General features: G+C 41.0%; 3 protein-coding genes across 4 annotated transcripts; 1 reads left to right on the top strand and 2 right to left on the bottom strand.

The window, feature by feature from the left end:
• Window positions 1–9,570: 9,570 nt before the first annotated feature.
• LOC112203104 (LOB domain-containing protein 36) lies at window positions 9,571–12,643 on the top strand. Of its 2 annotated transcripts, none has more exons than XM_040507323.1 (3): window positions 9,571–9,799; window positions 9,918–10,779; window positions 12,256–12,643. In XM_040507323.1, exon 2 carries the CDS (start codon window positions 9,938–9,940, stop codon window positions 10,730–10,732), a length of 795 nt encoding a protein of 264 aa, XP_040363257.1. In that variant the 5' UTR covers window positions 9,571–9,799; window positions 9,918–9,937; the 3' UTR covers window positions 10,733–10,779; window positions 12,256–12,643. The 2 variants fall into 2 exon arrangements, with proteins under 2 accessions (XP_040363257.1, XP_024199890.1); XM_024344122.2 differs by having other exon boundaries at window positions 9,572–9,805.
• A 757-nt stretch (window positions 12,644–13,400) lies between these two features.
• On the bottom strand, window positions 13,401–15,390 carry LOC112164932 (phospholipase A1-Igamma1, chloroplastic). Its single transcript, XM_024301291.2, has one exon. The coding sequence runs from the start codon at window positions 15,286–15,288 to the stop codon at window positions 13,711–13,713; it is 1,578 nt and encodes a 525-aa protein (XP_024157059.1). The 5' UTR covers window positions 15,289–15,390; the 3' UTR covers window positions 13,401–13,710.
• Window positions 15,391–16,568: 1,178 nt separating this feature from the next.
• Window positions 16,569–20,292, bottom strand: LOC112164931. Its single transcript, XM_024301290.2, has 4 exons — window positions 19,471–20,292; window positions 19,067–19,291; window positions 17,809–18,189; window positions 16,569–17,237 (listed from the first exon to the last, which is right to left on the bottom strand). Exons 1-4 carry the CDS (start codon window positions 20,011–20,013, stop codon window positions 16,782–16,784), a joined length of 1,605 nt encoding a protein of 534 aa, XP_024157058.1. The 5' UTR covers window positions 20,014–20,292; the 3' UTR covers window positions 16,569–16,781.
• Window positions 20,293–20,883: the final 591 nt, after the last annotated feature.

Here is a 20,883-nt window from a genome sequence, read left to right as displayed (position 1 = left end):
GCCATCACATTCCGATGGTCTGCCGTCGCCATTGACCTTGAAGCAGACCTCCGCGAGTTCTCGATCAAATCCGATATCAGAACTCGATCAAATCCATAAATTACAGTCCGTCGGAATGTGAGCTCGGAGAGTTATGGTCTGCCGTCGCCGTCGACCTTGAAGAAGACCTCCGCGAGTTCTCGATCAAATCAGATATCAGAACTCGATAAAATCCAAAAATCATAGTCCACCAGAATGTGAGCTCGGAGAGTTATGGTCTGTCGTCGTCGTCGACCTCGAAGAAGACCTCCGAACCACCGTCGCCACGCAAAGAAGACCTCCAAAGCTTCGCCATCACATAAGGAAGATCTCCGATTCCAGGCTCCGTCGCCAAGCGACATGCACTCCGATTCCAAGCAGTGGCGACTCGACCCGACCCACTCCTCCCTCTTCCGGCCCAGCACCACCACGCGACTACATCTTTGATTCCAAGCAGTGGCGACCCGACCCTGCTATCAAGCTGCCCCAGCAAAGGAAGCCATATGATTTGAATTCGAAAATGGGTTTGGTTAGGTAGCAAATGAATGTCTATTGGGGGTAATAGACATCTATTGGAGGGCAATAGACATCTATTGGAGGGCAATAGACGTTTTCAAATTGATATAATCTCTTCGTTTTTTTCTTTAATCAAAGTTTTATTTGTCTAATTTTAGGAAGATTAGTTCCCATTCCGGCTACCGAAAGTTCTATTGGAGGGCAATAGACGTCTATTGGGGGGCAATAGACCTCTATTTCCCCATAATTGCCCCTCTATCAGGGGGCAATAGATGTCTATTGGGGGCAAACAAATATTTTTGGTGAGATTTTCAGCAAATTTCGGTGGGCGGCAGCCGGTGATAGGAATCTAGTGAAAGTTGGCCGGATTCCGGTGGCCGGATTCCGGTGGCCGGATTCCGGTGGCCGGATTCCGGCGAAGTCTCCTATGGTTTCTCTCTCTTCCATTTTCTCTAAGTAACAAAGGGGTGAGGGTAAAATGGTATTAAAAAAAATTTTAAAATAAAAAAAAATCTTAATGGGGTGTTAGGGAAGACCTCCTTAGAGTGTTTTGGGTAAGAAGGAATTAAAAAAACTTAATGGGGTAAATGAGAAAAAAATCTCTAAAAATGGGGTAAATAGACAAAAACCCTTTAGGTATTCTTCTTTTGCTAGTCATTTGGAAGTGAGATCAAATCGCCAGTTAGAAAAATGTTGTCAATTGAACCACTCATACATGTTGTACTTGTTTTTTCTATTCTTTCTTTATTAATAAAATTAAATGAAGGGACATGCGGTAGATTTCCAGATGTGATGACTTTACTCGTGATTTTGAGTGGACATTTTGACGCTATAAATCAGCTATTGCAGAATAGCTAATATCATCTAATTTTATGTATATATACATATATATATATATATATATATATCATTTATGTTCAAGAAATGAGTTGCGGTAATAAATAGCTTCGATAAACCTAGCCGCTTTGTGCTCTGCTAGGGTTTACGAATACCCTGCTTCGAAAAATCTTTTTCCTTCAAACATGTCGGATCCCATCTCCAGCCTAGCGGTTGCTTTCACTCGCAATGATAATGCGCACGTCGATCTCGGGTTGGCCGGGGAAGTGGCGCTGCAAGACATCCACCATTATATGGTGGGACAACTCCTCACAAGGAGGCCAAATCTGGCCGGTTTCATTGGTACGATGCCTACGATATGGCGAATGAAGGGTGGTTTGTCAATTAGAGCCGTGGGAAATCGCTTTGTTTTCCAGTTTGATCATGAGGAAGATCGCAATCGTTATCTTCACGGAGGTCCGTGGTTTACCGCAATACCATGCTTCTCTTGGCTCCGTATGATGGGATTGCTAATGTGGATTCAATCCCGCTTCATTCTTTGGAGCTTTGGATCACTGTTCGGGGGCTCCCTCCTACATTGCGCAATCAACTTTCTCTTTCTATAATAGGATCTGCCATTGGTAGGGTTTTGAGACTTGACACGGTGGCCTTGAAGCATAAGGACAAGGAACAGAGGATCAGGTTAGTTATTGATACCAGGAGAAGATTTAGGGTTTTTAATTAGAAGCTTCCCTTTCTCTGCTTCTGTCGAAGTTGATGTCACAATTCAATATGAGAAAGTCTGTGGGCTGTATCGCGAGTGTGGATTGTTTGAACACTTGACTAATGGGTTTGATTGGTTATTTATCAAGGAGGAGGAAGCCCTCAAATCTATTGCAGCTGTGAATGCAGGCGGGTTTGACTCTTTTCTCCAATGCAAGGCCTTCTATGGTTCGATCTGGTATCACCCAAGTGGCTGCAGGATGTAGTTCTGAAGTTAGGCCTGTCGGTCATGGTCATTAGGAGGCGAAGAGTTTCCTTTCTCCAGAGGTTGTTGAGCGTGCGACACAGCACCATGGTCAGGCAGCTTTCTTCTCGGAGCATCTCAATTCTGGCCTTAAGGCTGCTAGTCTGCTGCAAAAATTGGTGAAGCCGGGACCACCTGTGGAACCAAAGCGTAGCTTGGTCAGTAGCATGCAACATGGCTCACCTGGGGATCGGTTCATCCAAGCATGCAAAGATGGTGGATTTACGAGGCCGACATTCAAGACTATCAAGATACAGGAGGCTTATGGCACTATTTGTGGCCAAAAGAGTGGTGCTGCCCTTTCTTTAGTGCGCCGGGGTAAGAAGCTCCTCGCCTTTCCTACTCCTGCTATGACTGGGGTTGGAGATCTGTCCCTAGCCATACCTCAGAAGGATGATCGCTTGATTATCTCGCCACAAAAGAAGAAGGTAGGTCGTCCAAAGGGCTCAAAAAATAAGACTAAAGTTCATGTGGAGAAGGATGCTCGAGTCAAAGTTAAGGGATGAAAGAGATTTCTCAAGCTACTCGAAGAGGAGGAGGTGAGTGAGCCCTCTTCGGTGAAAGGAAAAACTTCTTTAGCTGATGAAGTGATGTCGTTAGCTGCAGAGAATGTTCAAGTTGAAGAGGTGATGACTTCACTTGATGCAATGAAGGAACTTGAGGGTGAGCAGGTTTCCAAAGTGGATGCGGAAGTGAGCTCCGCGGTAGAGGAAGACTCACTTCTAGTTAGGGATGTGATTACCTCAACTGTGGTAAGTGAGGTGATTTTATCTTCTGCATGAGTGGAAGGAATCGACAAGCAATAAAGAGACTTCGTAGGTAGTTTTATTTAAATTCGGAGTTTGTTTGTTGTTTGTTTTTGTGCTTCATGTTTAAAAGATGGGTGTGCTTAGAGGTACATTTTTTTGGGTGTGCTTATTTAGTGTACTCTGTGTAATGGCTTTTTCTGATGGTCCTATGGGCAGGTCATTATTGTACTGCTTGTTGAAATGCTTAATGAGATTGACCTCTTCAACTCAAAAACAAATAGCTTCGATTAATTTCAAAACTAACAAAAGAAAAGAGTCGGTGACCCTTTATTGATGATGAAGTGAAATTGCTATACAAGTATCAGCATATCAAAGCAGGGATGGACAAAGCCTCAACCACACATTCTCAACCCCTCCATAACTCAACTTGGCAGGGAATGGGCCACATTTGAGACTGGCATTGCCCATCTTCTCTTGAAGACTTGAAGCTAGCTTATCTGCTTATGAATAATTTAGATTGCTAAATGAGGTCAAAAATGGTTTATAACAATAGGTACTTTCTACTTAAGAATACAGTTAATCAAACACCCACAAACAAATAGATCATAGTTTCATGACAAATGAAAAAATTTCAATTTTCATTTTCAGACCTAAATTAAAAGGTACTTTTTAAATTATAATAAAAATGGCTTTAGGTAGGTTGATTGAAAAATGACGGACATGGCATGGGGTAGTGAAATGGTCCCTTTCTTCCACTTTCAAGTGAAAAAGTTAAACTTGCATTTGTGATCGTCAATGATTTCTCTATTAGTACACAGTAGATCATGATTTTGTATTTGCCAAAAACAAAAAAAAAACTATCGCTCATATTTTTTTATTGTTGATATTAGTGTGGTCTCATGAGCTGAATGGTTTCTAAATCATCATTTAACAACTAATCTTTACAAACAGAAATCAATTGAACGAAGTACCTCACAAATTTCAGCAGTTGACGATGATCTTTTTTCACACAGGAAGAATTTCCCACATGATACGGAGAAATTCCCAAAATTACCATATGGTGAAAAAACACCTCATTTTAAGGGTCATATTCGTTGATATTTCAAGTGATTTTAATAATAATGAAATTGTTCAAGTAAATCCAGAATATGTGTCTAGGAGATATTCATAAATATCCGATTAATTGTACGATTATCTTTCCTTGTACAACTCTGATTCTATGTCTTGTAATCTTCTATATAAAAAGACCCATATTTTCAGTGAAAGCACGACTCAATTCTCTCCCAAATTTGGTTTTCCTTAAACACGTTATCAGCACGACACTCTAGCCCTAAAACCTAATAGCCAAAACCCTAAATCCGTATACAAAACCTTGAAACTTTTTCGGCCCTGCCGCCCACCTTGAAGCTCTCAATCCCAGGAGCTTAGAACCGGCGGCGGAACCACCAGAACTGGTCGAAAAGATACTAAACCGGTCCTAGGAAGCAGAAAACAATCCCTTCCCAGTTGTCCGCCTTAATGATCATCATCTACCACCAAATTTGGCCTGAAGTAGCGCCTAGATTCCATAAATCCAGAACCGGAAATAGATGCCCAAGAACAAGGAAGAAAGATGCTGAACCGACCTTCGGAAGCCCCTGAACCGGTCAGGTTAGCCTTGCTCTAGCCATGTGCGCAACCCCCGCACAGCCCTCGCTCACCCTCCGCGCATCCTTCCTGCAGATCTCACTAGCTAGCCTCGTTAGCCCTCGACAGCTTGCACGTGCACCTCGCAGCAGGCCTCGCGCTACCCCCTTACACGACTCTACAGCTCAGCGCAGGCCCTGCCGACATCTGCTGACAGCCCCCGCAAGCACTTCGCAGGCCCCTACCGACAGCCCCCGCACATCTGCCGACATCTCCGGCTAGCGACCATTGCCGGCCACCACCGATTTCCAGCCACCTCCGGTGACCAAATTCTGGCGACTTTTCAGGCAAATTTTTGACATTTTTTTAGGTATGTTTTCAAGGCTCTTTTAGTTCCCCTTTTTGAAGTTTTTTTATTGTTTTTCTCAGGGACTTGCAATCTCCCTTCTTCTACCCCCCTTTCTTCTTCATAGGGGAGACCAAAAGCTGAACTGTGGGGGTTCGTGCTCACTCCAAGCTTGGAGCTTGTAGAGTCCTCCAAACTTAGAGTTTGTTGAGAAGAAACGATCGACCACAAATATCATTGTTTCGATCTAATCCAATACCTCTTGGAATCGAATTTTTTGGAAGCGACTATACTCAGAAATTCCTAATTTCTTGAAAGCAACTACGCTCAGAAATTTCATATGTTTTTCGTGGTAGCTTTTTAAGCTCCGAAACTAACCCTTTTTGTTTGTATGTTTTCTTTTAGGATGAGTAACCTGAACATACTGGATTTTGCTCCATTGGGAACAACTGGCTCTGGATATCACAAGTGGGTTTGTGATGTCTGCCAGCATCTCAAGGCAGATGGAATCCAGGATAAGATTCTCGAGCCTAGCCAGGACCTGCTAGCTGTTGAGCAAGCTCAAGCTTTGGAAGCAAATAGAGCAGCTTTAGAGGCAAATAAGGCTAAAGCCATCATCCTAATGACTCGTCATATGGATGATTCGCTCCAGTACGAGTATATGAATGAAGAAGACCCCATAAGGCTGTGGGTCTCACTCGAAGAAAGATTTGGCAACGTCCGTGACTTCCTACTTCCTGAACTAGAAGTGAGATGGCATAGCCTCCGCTTCTGTGATTTCAAGTCAGTTATGGACTGCAACTCGGAAGCACTTCACATTTAATCCTTAATGGAGTTCTGTGGAAAAGATATCACAGATGCGATGTTGATTGAGAAGACTTTCTCTACCTTCCCCGTCTCTACATTGATGGTTGCTAAGAACTATCGAATCTATGTTACTACAGGATGGATCACAAGGTTTCATGAGCTCATTGGAGCTATGAATGTCGCTGAAAATCATGACAACATCCTTGTAAAGAACTATAATTCGAGATCCATGGAAACATAGCATATTCCGGAATTCAATTATAGTTGCACCCCTAAGAGAAGGCGCTAAGAGCGAAACCCTAATCTTAGGAATACTTTTGGACGTTCTAGTCCATATAATCGCTCTACTTCGGAAGGTAAACGCCAAAAAATGCGAACACCGAACCGAAGAGGTCAACGTGGAAAGAGAGAGGGAGGCAACGCCTCTGGCCATGTTGGTGGCGCCACCAACATTAAGAGCCATCTAAATGACGCTTTCAAAGCACCTCAATCAATGGAGTCTGAGCAAAGAGATGTATGTTCTCGATGTGGAGTATCCGGTCATTGGGCACACATTTGTAGAGCTCGTGAAGAAATTGTCACCACCTACAAAGCATATTGTGAAGCAAGAGAAGCTCACTATGTGGAACAAGAAGATCAAGAAGATGATCTAGAGTGAAGGGTTGAAGACTACAAATCTGGCTGAGATCAATAAATCGCCAATTCTGTTTAAGTCTTTATTTTTCAAAGAGATGTAATAGGCAATTGGCATATACTTTGTAGTAAATGTCGTTGGTTTAGTTTTTCTTCACATAGGCTCATCCAAAATGAGTATGATGTCTAGGAAGATTTTGAGATAAGTGGTACTTAAGCGACCTTTGCTCCACTGACATCTCTTTATCACTTGGTCATATTTATTTTGGAGTTAATGAAAGAAGTCAAACGACTACCTTTGTTTTGCATTAGCTAGCATTTGGATTAGATTCTCCTAATGGTTAAAAGACAATGATGTACTTCGTTGGCTTATGAATAAAATCTCGAGTTCTTTTCATTATGACTCCTTTGATTTTGAGCATATTACTTTGTAACTACGATGGTTGGACCATTAGTAATAATTCAAGGACATGGAATAGCCCAAGTTCCTCTTGCCAAATGGCATCTTGATTACTGTCACAGAAACTCTCTACGCTCCTAGGGAAAATCGCATCATGAATAGCCAACGGATTCCATGCGAAAGCACATGTAGAGAACGGAAATGAGTTCCTTTGCAATACCTCTAACGATTGCAAACAAAGGCGCATCTTAGAGAAGTTTATGTGTCTATCTAGTGGACTCTATGTTACTATTCGAGCTATTAAATCCAATAAAGTTATGAGAGAAGATCTCTTAGATTTAGACACATATTGGCTTTGTCAAAGTGAACTAGGTTTGATCTGAGGACAGTGTGGTAGACTTGCTCACTAAGTTAGTGCTTAAATTCCACTTTCGAGAAACATGTTGGTAGCATCTTTTGCAGAAGTTATCCGAACTCCCATAACCGTAGTCATCAAGGGGAGATGCAGACATCAGGGGGAGATGTCCACATGTATGGTCTCGAAACGTGAATGGTGTGTTGTGCTCTTTTCCCCTTTCAACCGATGTTATTTTTGTCCCACAAGGTTTTTATTACTTGGCAAGGTTTTTAATGAGGCAACGAGAGGAACACCATGTTTGGATGACACAAGGGGGAGTGTTCAAGTAAATCCAGAATATGTGTCTGGCCCAAATTCTAGGTTACTTGACCTAGTTGTAATAGAGTTTTGAATTAGAGATATTCACGGAGATATTCATAGATATTCGATTAATTGTATGATTATCTTTCCTTGTACATCTCTGATTCTATGTCTTGTAAATTGTAATCCTCTATATAAAGAGACCCCTATTATCAATGAAAGCATGACTCAATTCTCTCCAAATTCTGTTTTCCTTACACAAAAGTTATTATTATTATTTTTTGTCAAAATTATAAATGGGACCTTGACCCAAATCACCAAAATTGGCCAAAATTATTCCACTTACCCTGTTTAAAATAAAATGACAGTTTTGCCCTTGATTTAATTCATCAATTACATGTGCCCTCTCTGTCTCTCTCTGTCTCTCTGTCTCTCTCTCACTCTCTCTGTCTCTGTCTCTGTCTCTGTCTCTGTCTCTCTCTCTCTCTCTCTCTCTCTCTCTCTCTCTCTCTCTCTCTCTCTCTCTCTCTCTCTCTCTCTCTCTCTCTCTCTCTCTCTCTCTCTCTCTCTCTCCCCTAGAAGGCCACGCAGGAGGGTTTGGGAGAAGAGGTTGATGGTGGAGTCAGACTCAGCGACGGATCGAAGGAACTAAAGGAGCAATCGGAGGCCGCAGACTTAGAGGAATGAGAACTCAGCGCGGACCTCCCTCAAGTAGCTTTGGAGTGCGAGCATGACCTCACGATAGACTCTCTGGTAGTCAAGGAGTTGACCAGATCGCCGACGGCGGTGGCGAGTAAGTCTAATTTGGATTCCAACGAAGGCTTGGGTGTGATTCCCTCGGTCCATTGGGGCTTCTTCAAGTACATAGCTCAGTCTGGGTCCATTAGATCAAGAGGTTCGTGCACCAGCTGCATCGGATTCCGAACAGGTTCGACGAAAAAAAAAGAACAAAAACTCAACTTTTTTTTTGGTTTTTTTATGAAAGGAGGTCAGAGTAAAACTGCACCACTATGTGCGCTGCTCTTTTCTGAAATTCCTTTCCCTGGTTCCAATCTTGCCGGATCTCTCACAGTATCGGTGGGTGCCCAAATTATTATTATTATTATTTTTGGGTAAAATGGGGGCAGAAGGCCCCAGAAAGAAAGAAAAAAAAAGTTCTATTAGGGGGCAATAAACGTTTTGAATTGATGTAATCTCCACGTTTTTTGCTTTAATCAAAGTTTTATTTGTCTAAAGTTAGATCCTATTCCGGCGACCGAAAATTATATTGGGGGAGGCAATAGACGTTTCGAATTGATGTAATCTCCTTGTTTTTTTTCTTTAATAAAAGTTTTATTTGTCTAAATTTAGGTAGATTAGTTCCCATTCCGACGATTGAAAGTTCTACTGGAGGGCAATAGACGTCTATTGCCTCTCTATTTGAGCAATAGAGATCTATTGGGGGGCAATAAACCTTTCCGGCGACCTATGAGATCTCCGGTGAGGTTTTTAGAGAAATCCGGTGGGTGGTGGCTGGTGACCGGAATCCGGCGATCGATGGCCTGATTCTGGCAATCGGTGGTCGGAATCCGGCGAAGTCTTCTTTGGTTTCTCTCTCTCTCTCTCTCTCTCTCTTTTTATGTAACAAATGGGTGAATGTAATATTATAGTCTCAAAAATCAAAAATCAAAAAATTAATTGGGTATTAGGGAAGACATTCTTAAAGTGTTTTGGATAAGAGAGAATTTAAAAAACTTAATGCGGTAAGTGGGAAAAACATCCCTACAATTGGGATATATAAATGGACAAAACCCCATTATATCCATAAACAAATGCAGCTCTTATATTGTTAAGTTCCCAGTTTTGTTGTGTTAATAAACTCACAGCCCTCGGATTAAAACAAGAATTAATAATGAAGATACAAAGTCCAGTTGTTTTGCTCTAAACACACTTTCTCACTTCCCCTCTCTCTCTTCACTCTCTCTCTAAAGACTCCTTTATAATCTTCCCTTGTTTTTCTCATCCAAAACCGCCACCCCAACGGAAACCGAGTGCTTCCAAATGCTGCAAACCATGGGCTTCTGATCGCTTTCCCTTCTCACTCAATTTGCGTATATATCATTCACGTTTTGCTCGCTCCTTGTCACCCTCTAGGGTTAGGGTTTCCTCGAACATATCGCCCCTCTAAATTTCGCTGTGCTGTCGTCATCATCATCACCATCATGTACTGGTATTATAAGAAATAGATCCTGAAAATTGTAGGGATTAATTAGATTGATTAAATCATTTCCATTTGTCAGTCCCTAACCCTATCCTATTCATTGAATTTTCATTGTTTGCAGTTAGAGGAGAGACACCGAAGATGTCGTCCAACACTCACTCTCCGTGCGCCGCGTGCAAGTTTCTACGGCGGAAATGCACGCAGGAGTGCGTTTTCGCGCCGTACTTCCCGCCGGACCAACCCCAGAAATTCGCCAACGTCCACCGTGTGTACGGCGCGAGCAACGTGGCCAAGATCCTCAACGAGCTCAACGCCGCCCACCGTGAGGACGCCGTGACGTCACTGGCCTATGAGGCGGAGGCTCGCCTCCGGGACCCCGTGTACGGCTGCGTGGGGCTCATCTCCATCCTCCAGAACAGGCTCAAGCAGCTCCAGACGGATCTCTACAATGCCAAGAAGGATCTCTCGACCTACATTGGCCCTCAAGCGCTGATGATTCCAGTGTTCCATCCGCAGCAGCCGGAGATGAATGGGGGTGGCACTATGTCTGTCCCCATGTTGGGAGTCCCAACTGGACCCCAGCAGGGCGGACTTGCTGGGGGACAGTTGGTGATTAGGGATCAGCAGCAGCAGCAGCAGATGTTTGAGGCTCAGCAGCAGGAGTTGGTGAGGTTCAATGTGAATGGGATGGACAATGGAAATGGGTTTAATCAGATGGCTGGAGGAGGCGGTAGTGGTGGTGGAGGTAGTAATGGTGTGGTGTCAGCTGGCTCGTTGGGTCTGGGAGGTTTTGATAACAATGCTTTCAATAACCAGATGCAAGCTGCGGCCGCTGCACATCATCATCAGCATTCTCTTGACTATCAGCTTCAGGCTCAACTCATGCTCCAACCACAGCAGCAATCGCAGCCGAAATCAGAGGGTGAGGAGAGTTGATGATCATCTCCTGCCTATAAGTTTCAATAAACAATGTCACATCCTTGGTATGCTCTCTTTCTTTTATTTATTTTTTAATTTTCTCAACATGCCATTAGGGTTTTTCAGTCTCTCTTTTCTTGCTTTGTCTATCTTTCATTGCCTCCTTCGCAACACTTGAGATCACTTTGCTCTAGGTTTAGGTTTGTGTACATGAAAGTGCTTCTAGATTAGCACCGTACCCCTGAGAAAGAAAAGCAAATCAAAAGGGGTTAACAGTGTTCATCATTCCCACTTTGGTGCATTTTTCGTTTTTCCATGTCAGATGTATCGGTTATTATTTTCCCAATATTGTAGTTACAAACACGGACCAGCACAAATCAAATTCATTCACAAGCCTTTAAGCCACGTTTAGTTAGTAAAATAGTTAATAGAAGTAAGGATGAGTTCCGATGAAGATAGATTAGAGTACGTGTCGCCATTTCTTGATTTTTGAATACTATATAATGCATCATAGAATGTGCGAAGGTATACAAAATTAAAAATCAAATTTATGTTTACTTCATTGTGCTGACCAAGGCAGTTGAAGCTAAACTTCTCTAGGGAGTTCTAGGAATTCATGATTAATAATTTCTTACCAATTTACTTAGGTTTGCTTCTTTTTAAATTCAAGCTTTTAAGGTATGTACTATATATATTCTCGGTTCTGGTTCTTATCGAATGCTTGTGCAAAATGAGTTCTTTGAATTTCCTGGATGCCAAATTTCTTTATATATTTTTATCGAATGCTTCTGCGAAATGAGAACATGAATCGATTATGTTTTTTTTGGTAAAGTTTGGAATTCAGCCTTTGATTTGGTAAATAGGCACAACAAAACAACTCACAACTAAAGAGCCCCCAACTATGTCTTTGCTCTATACAAATTTTGCATCATGATTTTAAGTCAGAATTCTCCTTTTCTTTTAACTCCTTTGTAACTAAACAAACATGTTCCTCACATGCTCGTGAGTAAACCTTTCTCTCAAGTATGTTAATCATTCACCAAATTTTTGAAGGTCTTACACCCTTCGAAGTTGGCAATCTTAATTGGCATAACCACAAACCCTCTGTTGATTTATATTGGCACTATTTGGCATAGAAATCTCTTACTAAGCTTTGTACATCTAGGTATCTTGTCAAAATCTCACGCAACCATGCACATTTTCTCAGGCGAGAAAGACCCGAAGCTAAATTAGGTCGAAATAAGAAATTAAATTACACTAGAAATCAATACACACTCTTTTTGATGTACTTGCACTTACCTCTTTGCCTTCTTTTTTTTTCAACATTTTCTTCATTTTGTTCCTTCTGGTTCTGATGTGTGTTGATGAAAATTGCCCTAAACAAGCACTAATAATGGTGCAGTTTAATTCCCATGCTATATTTGTATTAACGAATACTTTACTACTGAGGGGTCGTCAAACCGAATAAATTAAATGAAATGCCCCGTTATAAGTGCTGATCAACTTATTTATAAATTGCTGTCTTTCCTCCATGTTTGCAGTTTAATTTGTATGCCCAGCCCACAGATGAAGGTACATGCTGAAGAGACATCCATGTAGATTCCGTACTGGAAGATGTGAGAGTGTAGGATAATGTGAGAGGATAAACTGGGTTTGAGTTTAAACAAAGACTTGAACTCTTTAGCGATGATGCGATTCAAAAGTAAAACTTATGTGAATCGTTTAGCAAAGACTTTCTTGCATCCTCGATCATTCTCTATAAAAACCATGTCTAGGCTCCTTCTTTTTTTCTATTTATTGATGTTGTTTGCATTGTTGGTTATAATTACAAGTGTTGTGGTTGTTGTTATTTGATATTAAGCAGTAATGATGTAGCACTTTCCAATATATGCATGAATAATTACTGATGCAGGATGCAGTAGTTATTTGTTGTGCTCTTGTGGAACTATGGTTAGTTTATGAAGCATTGCATTCATTGTGGTTTCTCATTGGCTTATATATATGCTCGGTTCTGATAACGTTATCTAGGCACATCATTTATATATATATATATATATATATATATATATATATATATATATTATCGAAAGAGAACTTCATTCATAATGAACTCAAATACAATGAGATAGGGTACAAGATCCTACAAGGAAAAGCGGATCTTGCCTGCTTAGACTTCAAACTGAAAGTCTATACTAACACACTGAAGAAGCCAAGGAGGCCCCGACTCTAAACAAAGGAAAGATTGACTAACTTTCAAAGCTTCTTTTGCTAAATGGTGAGCAACATTGTTGCCTTCCCGCTTCACAAAATGACTCCTACAAAACTCAAATGACTTAAATAATTGTTTAACTTCATCTAAGAGGTGTCCCTCAATACTTAAATCATCATACTCAACAGGTAAGGAATTAATGATAGATAGAGCATCACCTTCCACTTCATTTATATTTGATTTTAGTTATTTCCTATTTTGCATGAATTTTATTAATTATATGATTGGAGAATGCTTGAACATCTAAGGAAAACTTAAAACAATCAAACACGAACACATGATGAACTTTTAATTATAGACATAATAAGAGAAAGATTACAACAGGCATTCAAGCCTCTATGCGCATATGCTTGAAAATAGTAGTCCCATAGTGGTCTTGTCCCGCATTAATAAATGTTCGATAATCGATAGCATATTTTCAAATACATACACTTGTTTGCATCAACATATACATGCTCTTGCATCCATACATACATATAAAATTGGCACTGCTAGCTCAATTTCAATGTCTGAACAAATTATCAATCTCAGCAATTCCGCTGATTCAAGCTCAGCTGCAGCTCATGCTGATGAAACCCAATTGAACACAATTACATTCTTTTGGACTTTGCAGATATGTTGGGCCAGGAAGAATGTGATGTAAGTTTGTACATGTTGGAGTTGGCTTAGAATTTATTAGTATGTTACTTCTCATGCACCACATAGGGACAATTCAAGTCTTTGACTTTCAAAATTCACCTTTCATATTAGCAGTACATAAAGATTGAAGTACATAATCTGATTGTATCTCTACTTGAAGAGCATGAGCTTCTGCTTCTGCTTCTCTAGTAGGTGAAGGAATGTCTTCAGGCTCTCTTATGGGTTTAACCCATCTCCCATGATGATTACAGACAAGTCCCTTGTGTTCCAATTGGTACCAACAATGTGGGATTCTAAGATCCTCCACCAACATGTCACATGCCTTGTTCACCAAGGCAAAATCCCTCCTGGCATTTGACCTAAAGCTAGTTTCTTTATTCAAATACCCATCCACAAGGTGAAGATAAGTCTCAAGGCTATGAAACCCTAGAAAATTGAACCCATGTTTCTTGAGATAAGGCGACGAGCCGACATCAACTTTCAGTTCAGCTCCAACATGTGTATAAACCCATTCCAATGTGCCGGTAATTTCTTCAAACTTCTGCAAACCTTCATTCAAAACAAGTCCCGGCATTTTCGGAACCACGTCTTGCTTGACCACAACCCTCAGTGTCTTGACCCCCATTTGGTTTAGCTCATCTCTGAAAGCATTGTTTCCCACTCTAGGTGCCCCAAATGAAATGACACTAATGGGTAGCCCAGGAATTGATTTTGCAGCTTCGTAAGCATTGAGCAAAGCCAAAGCACCACCCAAGCTATGCCCTGTAATTGTAAGACTCACTTCTTCACCCTTGGATTTATAAAACTCAACAAGCCTAGTCACTTCCTTCATGACTTGCTCTGAGGCACTAGATTTGTTGTACCTGGTTTTCTCACTCTTGGACTTGTAAATCCCAAGAAACCCATGTTCAACTTTGGCATCCAAATCTCCAATAGGTTCCAACTTCCTTTGCAGATCCTCATACCATTCGGATGGCGCCACCGTCCCACGCCAAGCCACAGCAATATCTCTCCTTCCGATCCTTCTCGTCTCCTCGTCATCACTCACTGCAACAAATCCCATCCAGTTTGAATCTTTGCTCCAAGTCTCAACCAAATGTGACCTCTCCAGCCAATTAGGCATGTCTATATGGGACATGGCGTAAATGTATTTGCTAACTGCATATCCATTTTTGCTCAGTCCCAAAACATCAAAGAGCTTGTTCTTGTTGTACCTGCAGCTCCCACAGAACTCAGAGAATGAGTCAAAGTCGAAAGCATCATATGTTGCCTGTGCAAATTCACCGTACTTGACTATTTCTCTTCTAAGCCAAGGGTGGAGTGGATCCATTAGACCCTCCCAATCTTTTGAGCCGTGGATTTGACGCCACTTTTCGGATATGATTTCCTTGGGAGAAGTTGTGGGAGTTGAATGCTTCTCTTCAGTAAACATATTCCAATTGGAAAAGCGAGGACTGTCGGTTTTAGGAGGGGTTTCTATGTGAAGATGGAGGAGGTGGGATAGTGATTCAGCTAGACGGTTGGTCCTGTTTGATGTCTTTGTTTGTGGGTGATGATCAAGAACAGCTTCTTGGTGCTGTTGAGATCGGATCAAGGGAAACCGAGCTGCTGCGGAGGCCGCTTGAGTGGCCGGAATATGAGCATACATCATAGTTAACATTGCCATGATGGCTTAACAGAATCAAGAGTCGAACTCTTAAACCAGAAAACTGAGATTTGGAAGATGGAGTTGAGGTGAAGACTTGGGAGATGAGAGATATGGGAAGAGAGGAATCAAATATATAAGAGGGGGAGGGGAAGAAGAGTCTAAGTCTCCAACAGTCCAACATTTGAATAATGGATTTGTCACGCGTGTTGCTCAAGGACGAAGCATAGACTATATTTGATTGGCAGATTGATTGTACGTATTTCATTTAGACTTGTTCTTTATACTGAGGGTAGGACCATGTGTGAGTTATAGAAAATTCTCACTCTACCAACCAAACAAAATCCAATCCAATCCAAGTTCTTGAATTATTGCCCTGTTAATTGAGCAAAATTTCGAGACAGCCACTTTGGGAAAACCACAAGTCTTTGAAGTAGTTAGGAAGTATGAGGGTATCACAGGCATTTTCAGCTCTCAAAGAGTACAATATGATCAGAACAAAGGACGATAAAGAGGCACGAGGAAGAGCTTTTTGACTTTCAACACGTAATCCTGGAAATCTTTTCACACTTGTTTCAAAGGCTAGGTCTAGTCTTCTCATTTTATAGTCAGTCAAATAACCTTTTTGCATGCACCAACACAAAGTCTTTAATAAACTTGGTGATTAGATGGTAAGGTTGGTTAGGTTATGTAATGATGAAAGTAGGAAGCTTACAATAGTATATTTCTCGAGAAATTCTTAGATAGGAGTTTCCTACTACGTGGATATTAGACAAACCAATCAGACATCAGAATTTATTTTCTTTATTCAGAAACTGACTCTACTTTTTAAAAATACAATTCCTAAAAGACCCCTCTGCTGGGGGTTGATTGGTCTGCCCTATATTCACGTGATGCAGATGCCCCACGCAAGTCTCTCTTTTATGAATCAAAGTTGACCCACCAAACGTCTCAATCCATTACACCCTAATAATAAAGTAATTCAATCCTACCTAACATTACATACGGTAACGAATACATGTTTATATTTTCGAAAAAAAACTACTACATGTTTATTGTACTTAATTCATAAGCACAACAAGAGTTATTTTGGGTTTTTCCCTCCAGTGAATGAGTTTATTTCCCTAAATTCTTATTTGCAAGAAGGGGAAGAGTCCTCATTGACCTAATAAATTTAAAGACTGAACTGTGGAAGACATGCCAAATTGCCAATTTGAGTAAATGATTCCTTTCAAATGTAAAGTAGAGATGATGCAGGTGATGCCTAACTTGATGCAACTAGCAAAGAGTGGAATAGGCAATAACAAAAAGAGAACAGAGGGGAAAACCCTTTTGATTTTGGTATAAGAGTCGAGGAAAATGTGTTCTATCAACCACAAAACTCACAGGATCCATTTGATTTTCTTTCCAATACATCTGATGTTATATCCTTCACCTTCCAACCACCTCTTCATACGTCTGTTTAATGATTAACTAGCAGCAGATGTTTCGATCCCCAGCAAAATACCTAGAATTTAGCTAGCTCGAAAATCTAGGAAAAGACGCAATTTCTGCACCAGAAGCTCGTGTGACCCAAAAGGAGGCTTGCCTTCGATGACCCAATACTTCTCAAGCACGCCTGTTTTGGCACTGCTCACCATCTGATCATGGCATGCGGACACGATATGGTAGATTGAGTTTTTGAGAACATCGGCAAGGGCATATGCTTTGGGATGGATAGGGCCAACTCTCTTTTTAGCCACGCCAACATTTCCCACACTCGAGGTTGCCCATTTGATACTAGCTGGCCCCATAAACTGTGCAGGAACATTGGTCTTCTTTCCCATGTATGTTTCAACAGCAAGAAGGCAAGAGATCAGTGTTGAGATCACAGCAGCATTACTACCCGATCTCTGGGCAACCCCAAATCTGTCCTCCGTATTTGAGCGTGCAGTCAGTGAAGCAGCTGACCAGGCACACCATGCATATAGCTGCATAAAATAAAATAAAATAAAATAAAAGACAATTATTTAACTTTTTGAGGCGATGGAAAATTCAAGACATTGACTATTTCTTCCTCTCCCACGATTTCCAAGTCATGTTCCAGACAATGACACAATGTTACTAGCATAATCTCTGATCCTCTCTTACGAAGCACAGTGTGATCAAAAGCTATACGTATGTAGAAGCTATATAGCGCTGATGCAATTTCAACTACTGTCATGACCTTCACATACTGATAGAGATAATTATAATAGAAATAAGAGGGTGATAATGCATCAACACAAACATGTTATTTTTTTTTTTAAGTACCCTGGCACTTTGGTCTCTGAACTTCAAAACATCTATGGTTGGTCCTCGAATTTAATGTGTCAGTTTAGGACAAGAGCTGACACGTTAAAAAGTTAATGAAAATGTTATGCAACTGATACATGACAACGTATTCAACATTCTGGTCACTGAAACATACACAAAAAGATGGCTATAAATGTTTGTGCCTGAATGTAGATATACATTTATAATGAATTAATGATAATGAAAAACATATACATATCTGTTTACCTGGAAGTTGTCGAAGGGTTCAGAGTATTTTGAATCTAGTCGCTGGTCAGTTGGCGACAGTAACTGATTGGATATTTGGGATTTTCCATTAACAGGACTTTCCAAGCCATCACCCAGCTTTGATGCAAGCTGCTCCAGAGGCCGCAAGCATACAGATACAACCCTTTTGTAAGTTTCACCACTTTCTTCAAAAAAGGCAGCTCGTCGCCAAGTATCAACATTATTCTCACAAATCATGCAGAGATCAAGATATGCAAGATACTGAGGAAGAGAATTAGGAGTGCTCTCCTCCAAAGCTGCAAGAAGATGCTCAGTTGGATTTGTTTCTGCTGCAGCTGATCCTTTAGGCGGCGCAAATATGCATCTCTTGGTATTAAGCACCTATATTACACCAGGATTTCAAACAATACAGATTTGATATCAGAAGATAGGCATGAATGACTAACAAAGGAAAAGATGAAGAATATGAAAATTAAATATTCAAACTGCTGTTTCTTTTGATCCTGGTCATTTGTAAATGCGGACAAGACAGTGCCATCTATACAGAATCTTTAACTAAAAAAAGAAACAAAAGTAGAGAAGACAAATATGTGATACTTTGAAGAGTACTTCATACAACTTGGTATATGATCAAGATGTATTATTTTAAGTTTCATAGGGTAGCTAAGTTCATACCATAGCAAAGAAATATAGCTTCACATTAAAACTATACCAAAAGCCATTGGCCAAAACACTTTATAGAGTTATTAGGATACCTATGAAATGAAGTATGTTTGACTGGTTTTAACATTATGATTACACAGATTACATTAAATGAAGTTTGTTTGACGGGTTTTGACTATTGAAGAGACACAAATACCTATTAAATTGATTATACTGGGCGTTTAAGAATGTTTCTTAATTCACATTAGCAGAAGTCTCATACGAGTAACATAGCTGTGAAGCACGGACACTTGATGAGTTAAGAGTACTAGGAAGTATTTTCAAGTGTTTGGGAAACATTCAAAAATCTATTAAATTATTGAAATAAGAAACATTTCATATATGCCTGAGGAATGATTCAGATATTAGGTCTTAGGAAGACACCTGACACTGTGTACTAACGAGAATGGCTATTGACAAAACCAAGAACTGGCAACAAAATGAACATGAAATAAATATTGAGATCATATGATCATGCGATGCTTCTATCAACCACCTCAGTTCTATTAGCAAGAATGGAGATCAACAATTACGTCAACAGGTTTGAGAAACTAACCTGATGTAAATGGTGACTTAGTTCCCAGCAGAGAAACACCAAGAAACTCCCAATGTAGAAGGTAATCTGCTCCGCAATCAACCTTTCAATTGTAACTCTGTTGTGAAACTGATGGGGAAGGAACACCACCAGAATAGCTGAGACTAGGTATGCCGCACCGGACAGCTTTAAGGATCGTGTGATAGCCGTGGGGAGACCCATCTTGAAGCTAAAAAATGGCGGACGCTGTTGACATAAAAGGTTGACTCACGTTAGTGTACAGCAAGAAGTGAGAATATATTGGAACATGACCGGAAAATTAGCCTCGCAACCAGTGGATTGAACATGCTTCCAATTCCATCAATATAAAGCCTCCTATGCATTTTAATCGAATTCAAAACAGATAGAAGCAGCGGAAAACTGACCTGAATAATGGGGAACTCCAAGACCCACCTGCGCTTATACACATAATACAAGCCATAAAGCAAACCCATCACAAAACCCCTAAACCCTACTCTCCCAATCCCCCAAACCCCACCACCAAGCTCCCCGCAGACCGAAACCGCCGCAACGGACCCGGACACCGCCGCAGCAGCCAGGAACGCCAAGAAGCGGACGGTGACCCGGACCCGGGGCCGAGAACCCGGCGACCCGGTCAAATCGGAGCCGCCCGGAACGAAAAGGAAGCGTATGAGCTCGAGGGAGAGCTTGAGAGGCGAGAGCAGTGGGTGGGGGTGGGTGGAGGAGATGAGAGAGAGGGAGGCGGAGAAGAGGAGCTGGGAGAGGTGGAAGGACAGGAAGGTAATTACGGCGAAGAACCATGGGGCGAATGGGAAAGGGGGTTTTGAGGGAGAGAGAGCGGAGAGGAGGAAAATGAGGGTGGAGGGGATGGATTGCCAGATCAGGAACCCTAAGAAGCGGTTGCGGACCACCGCGTCCGGCGGCGCTGGACGTGCAGCCGGAGGCATTGGGGGGATTTGGGTTGATGGGTTTTTTCTGGGTTTTTGGGGTTTGAGAAGACTAGTTTGTGGGGCTTTCAAATCTTTCAGAGGGGGAGAGCTTATGGTAGCGTCGCTGAGGCGCCAACTATGAACTTCTTCACAGTTCAGTTTTGTGAATTTTCAGGGTTTTTCTTTTCTTTTTTTCTCTTTATTTTTTTTTTTTGGAATAGAAAATGAAAAATTCTCCGTTTGAGAAATCTAAAACTAAAATAACTAAAATTAAACTGATTTAAGTTGAAACCCGAGAGAGAGGGAGCTTCTCCACCCAAAAGAAGGAGGAGGAAAAGTGATCAAGAGACGTCAATGCATCAGCAACAAAGTTTGCGTTTCATTTTTTTTCTCTCTTGGGTAAATTGTAACAATATAAAACTTGTATAGATTATCCGAGTAAAATTATCCGAGTTGATACTATTTATGATGGTTGTTAAATAATTTATAAAATAAAAAATATTTAGTGGAAGTGTGAAGAGAGAGAGATTAAGACTCGAAGATTACAAGAGCACCAGTTTTCTGTTAGGGTGTTAACCCCAACAGAGGGAAACTAGAAGAAATCCAAGAGAAAAAGGCTAAGAAAAATAAAATGCAGATTTTCATTCCTAACCTTCTTCTCAAGCTTACAGGGTATATATTAACAGATAACAACACGTGTCGCACATCTATGGCTCAATCTACCTAACATATTTTCCTCAACGAGGTTGAAACGGCACCAAGCCTATCAATAGAAACCTGGAAACTAACACTAAATTTCATAACATTTTCACCATATATAGGTTAGAGGCGATCCCACTCTATGTTACTAATATTTCTAAGCATTCCAACTTGTAGATAAAATGCAAC

Source organism: Rosa chinensis, chromosome 5 (genome assembly GCF_002994745.2).
Source record: "Rosa chinensis cultivar Old Blush chromosome 5, RchiOBHm-V2, whole genome shotgun sequence".
Taxonomy (NCBI): domain Eukaryota; kingdom Viridiplantae; phylum Streptophyta; class Magnoliopsida; order Rosales; family Rosaceae; genus Rosa; species Rosa chinensis.
This window is presented reverse-complemented; position numbering and strand designations above follow the sequence as displayed.

Coding starts and splice junctions, on each gene's coding strand:
- LOC112164931 (XM_024301290.2), bottom strand. CDS start 20,013: ATGCCTCCGGCTGCACGTCCAGCGCCGCCGGACGCGGTGGTCCGCAAC. Junction 19,292..19,470: donor TGGAGTTCCCCATTATTCAG/GTCAGTTTTCCG, acceptor TTATGTCAACAG/CGTCCGCCATTTTTTAGCTT. Junction 17,238..17,808: donor AACCCTTCGACAACTTCCAG/GTAAACAGATAT, acceptor TATTTTATGCAG/CTATATGCATGGTGTGCCTG.
- LOC112203104 (XM_040507323.1), top strand. CDS start 9,938: ATGTCGTCCAACACTCACTCTCCGTGCGCCGCGTGCAAGTTTCTACGG.
- LOC112164932 (XM_024301291.2), bottom strand. CDS start 15,288: ATGGCAATGTTAACTATGATGTATGCTCATATTCCGGCCACTCAAGCG.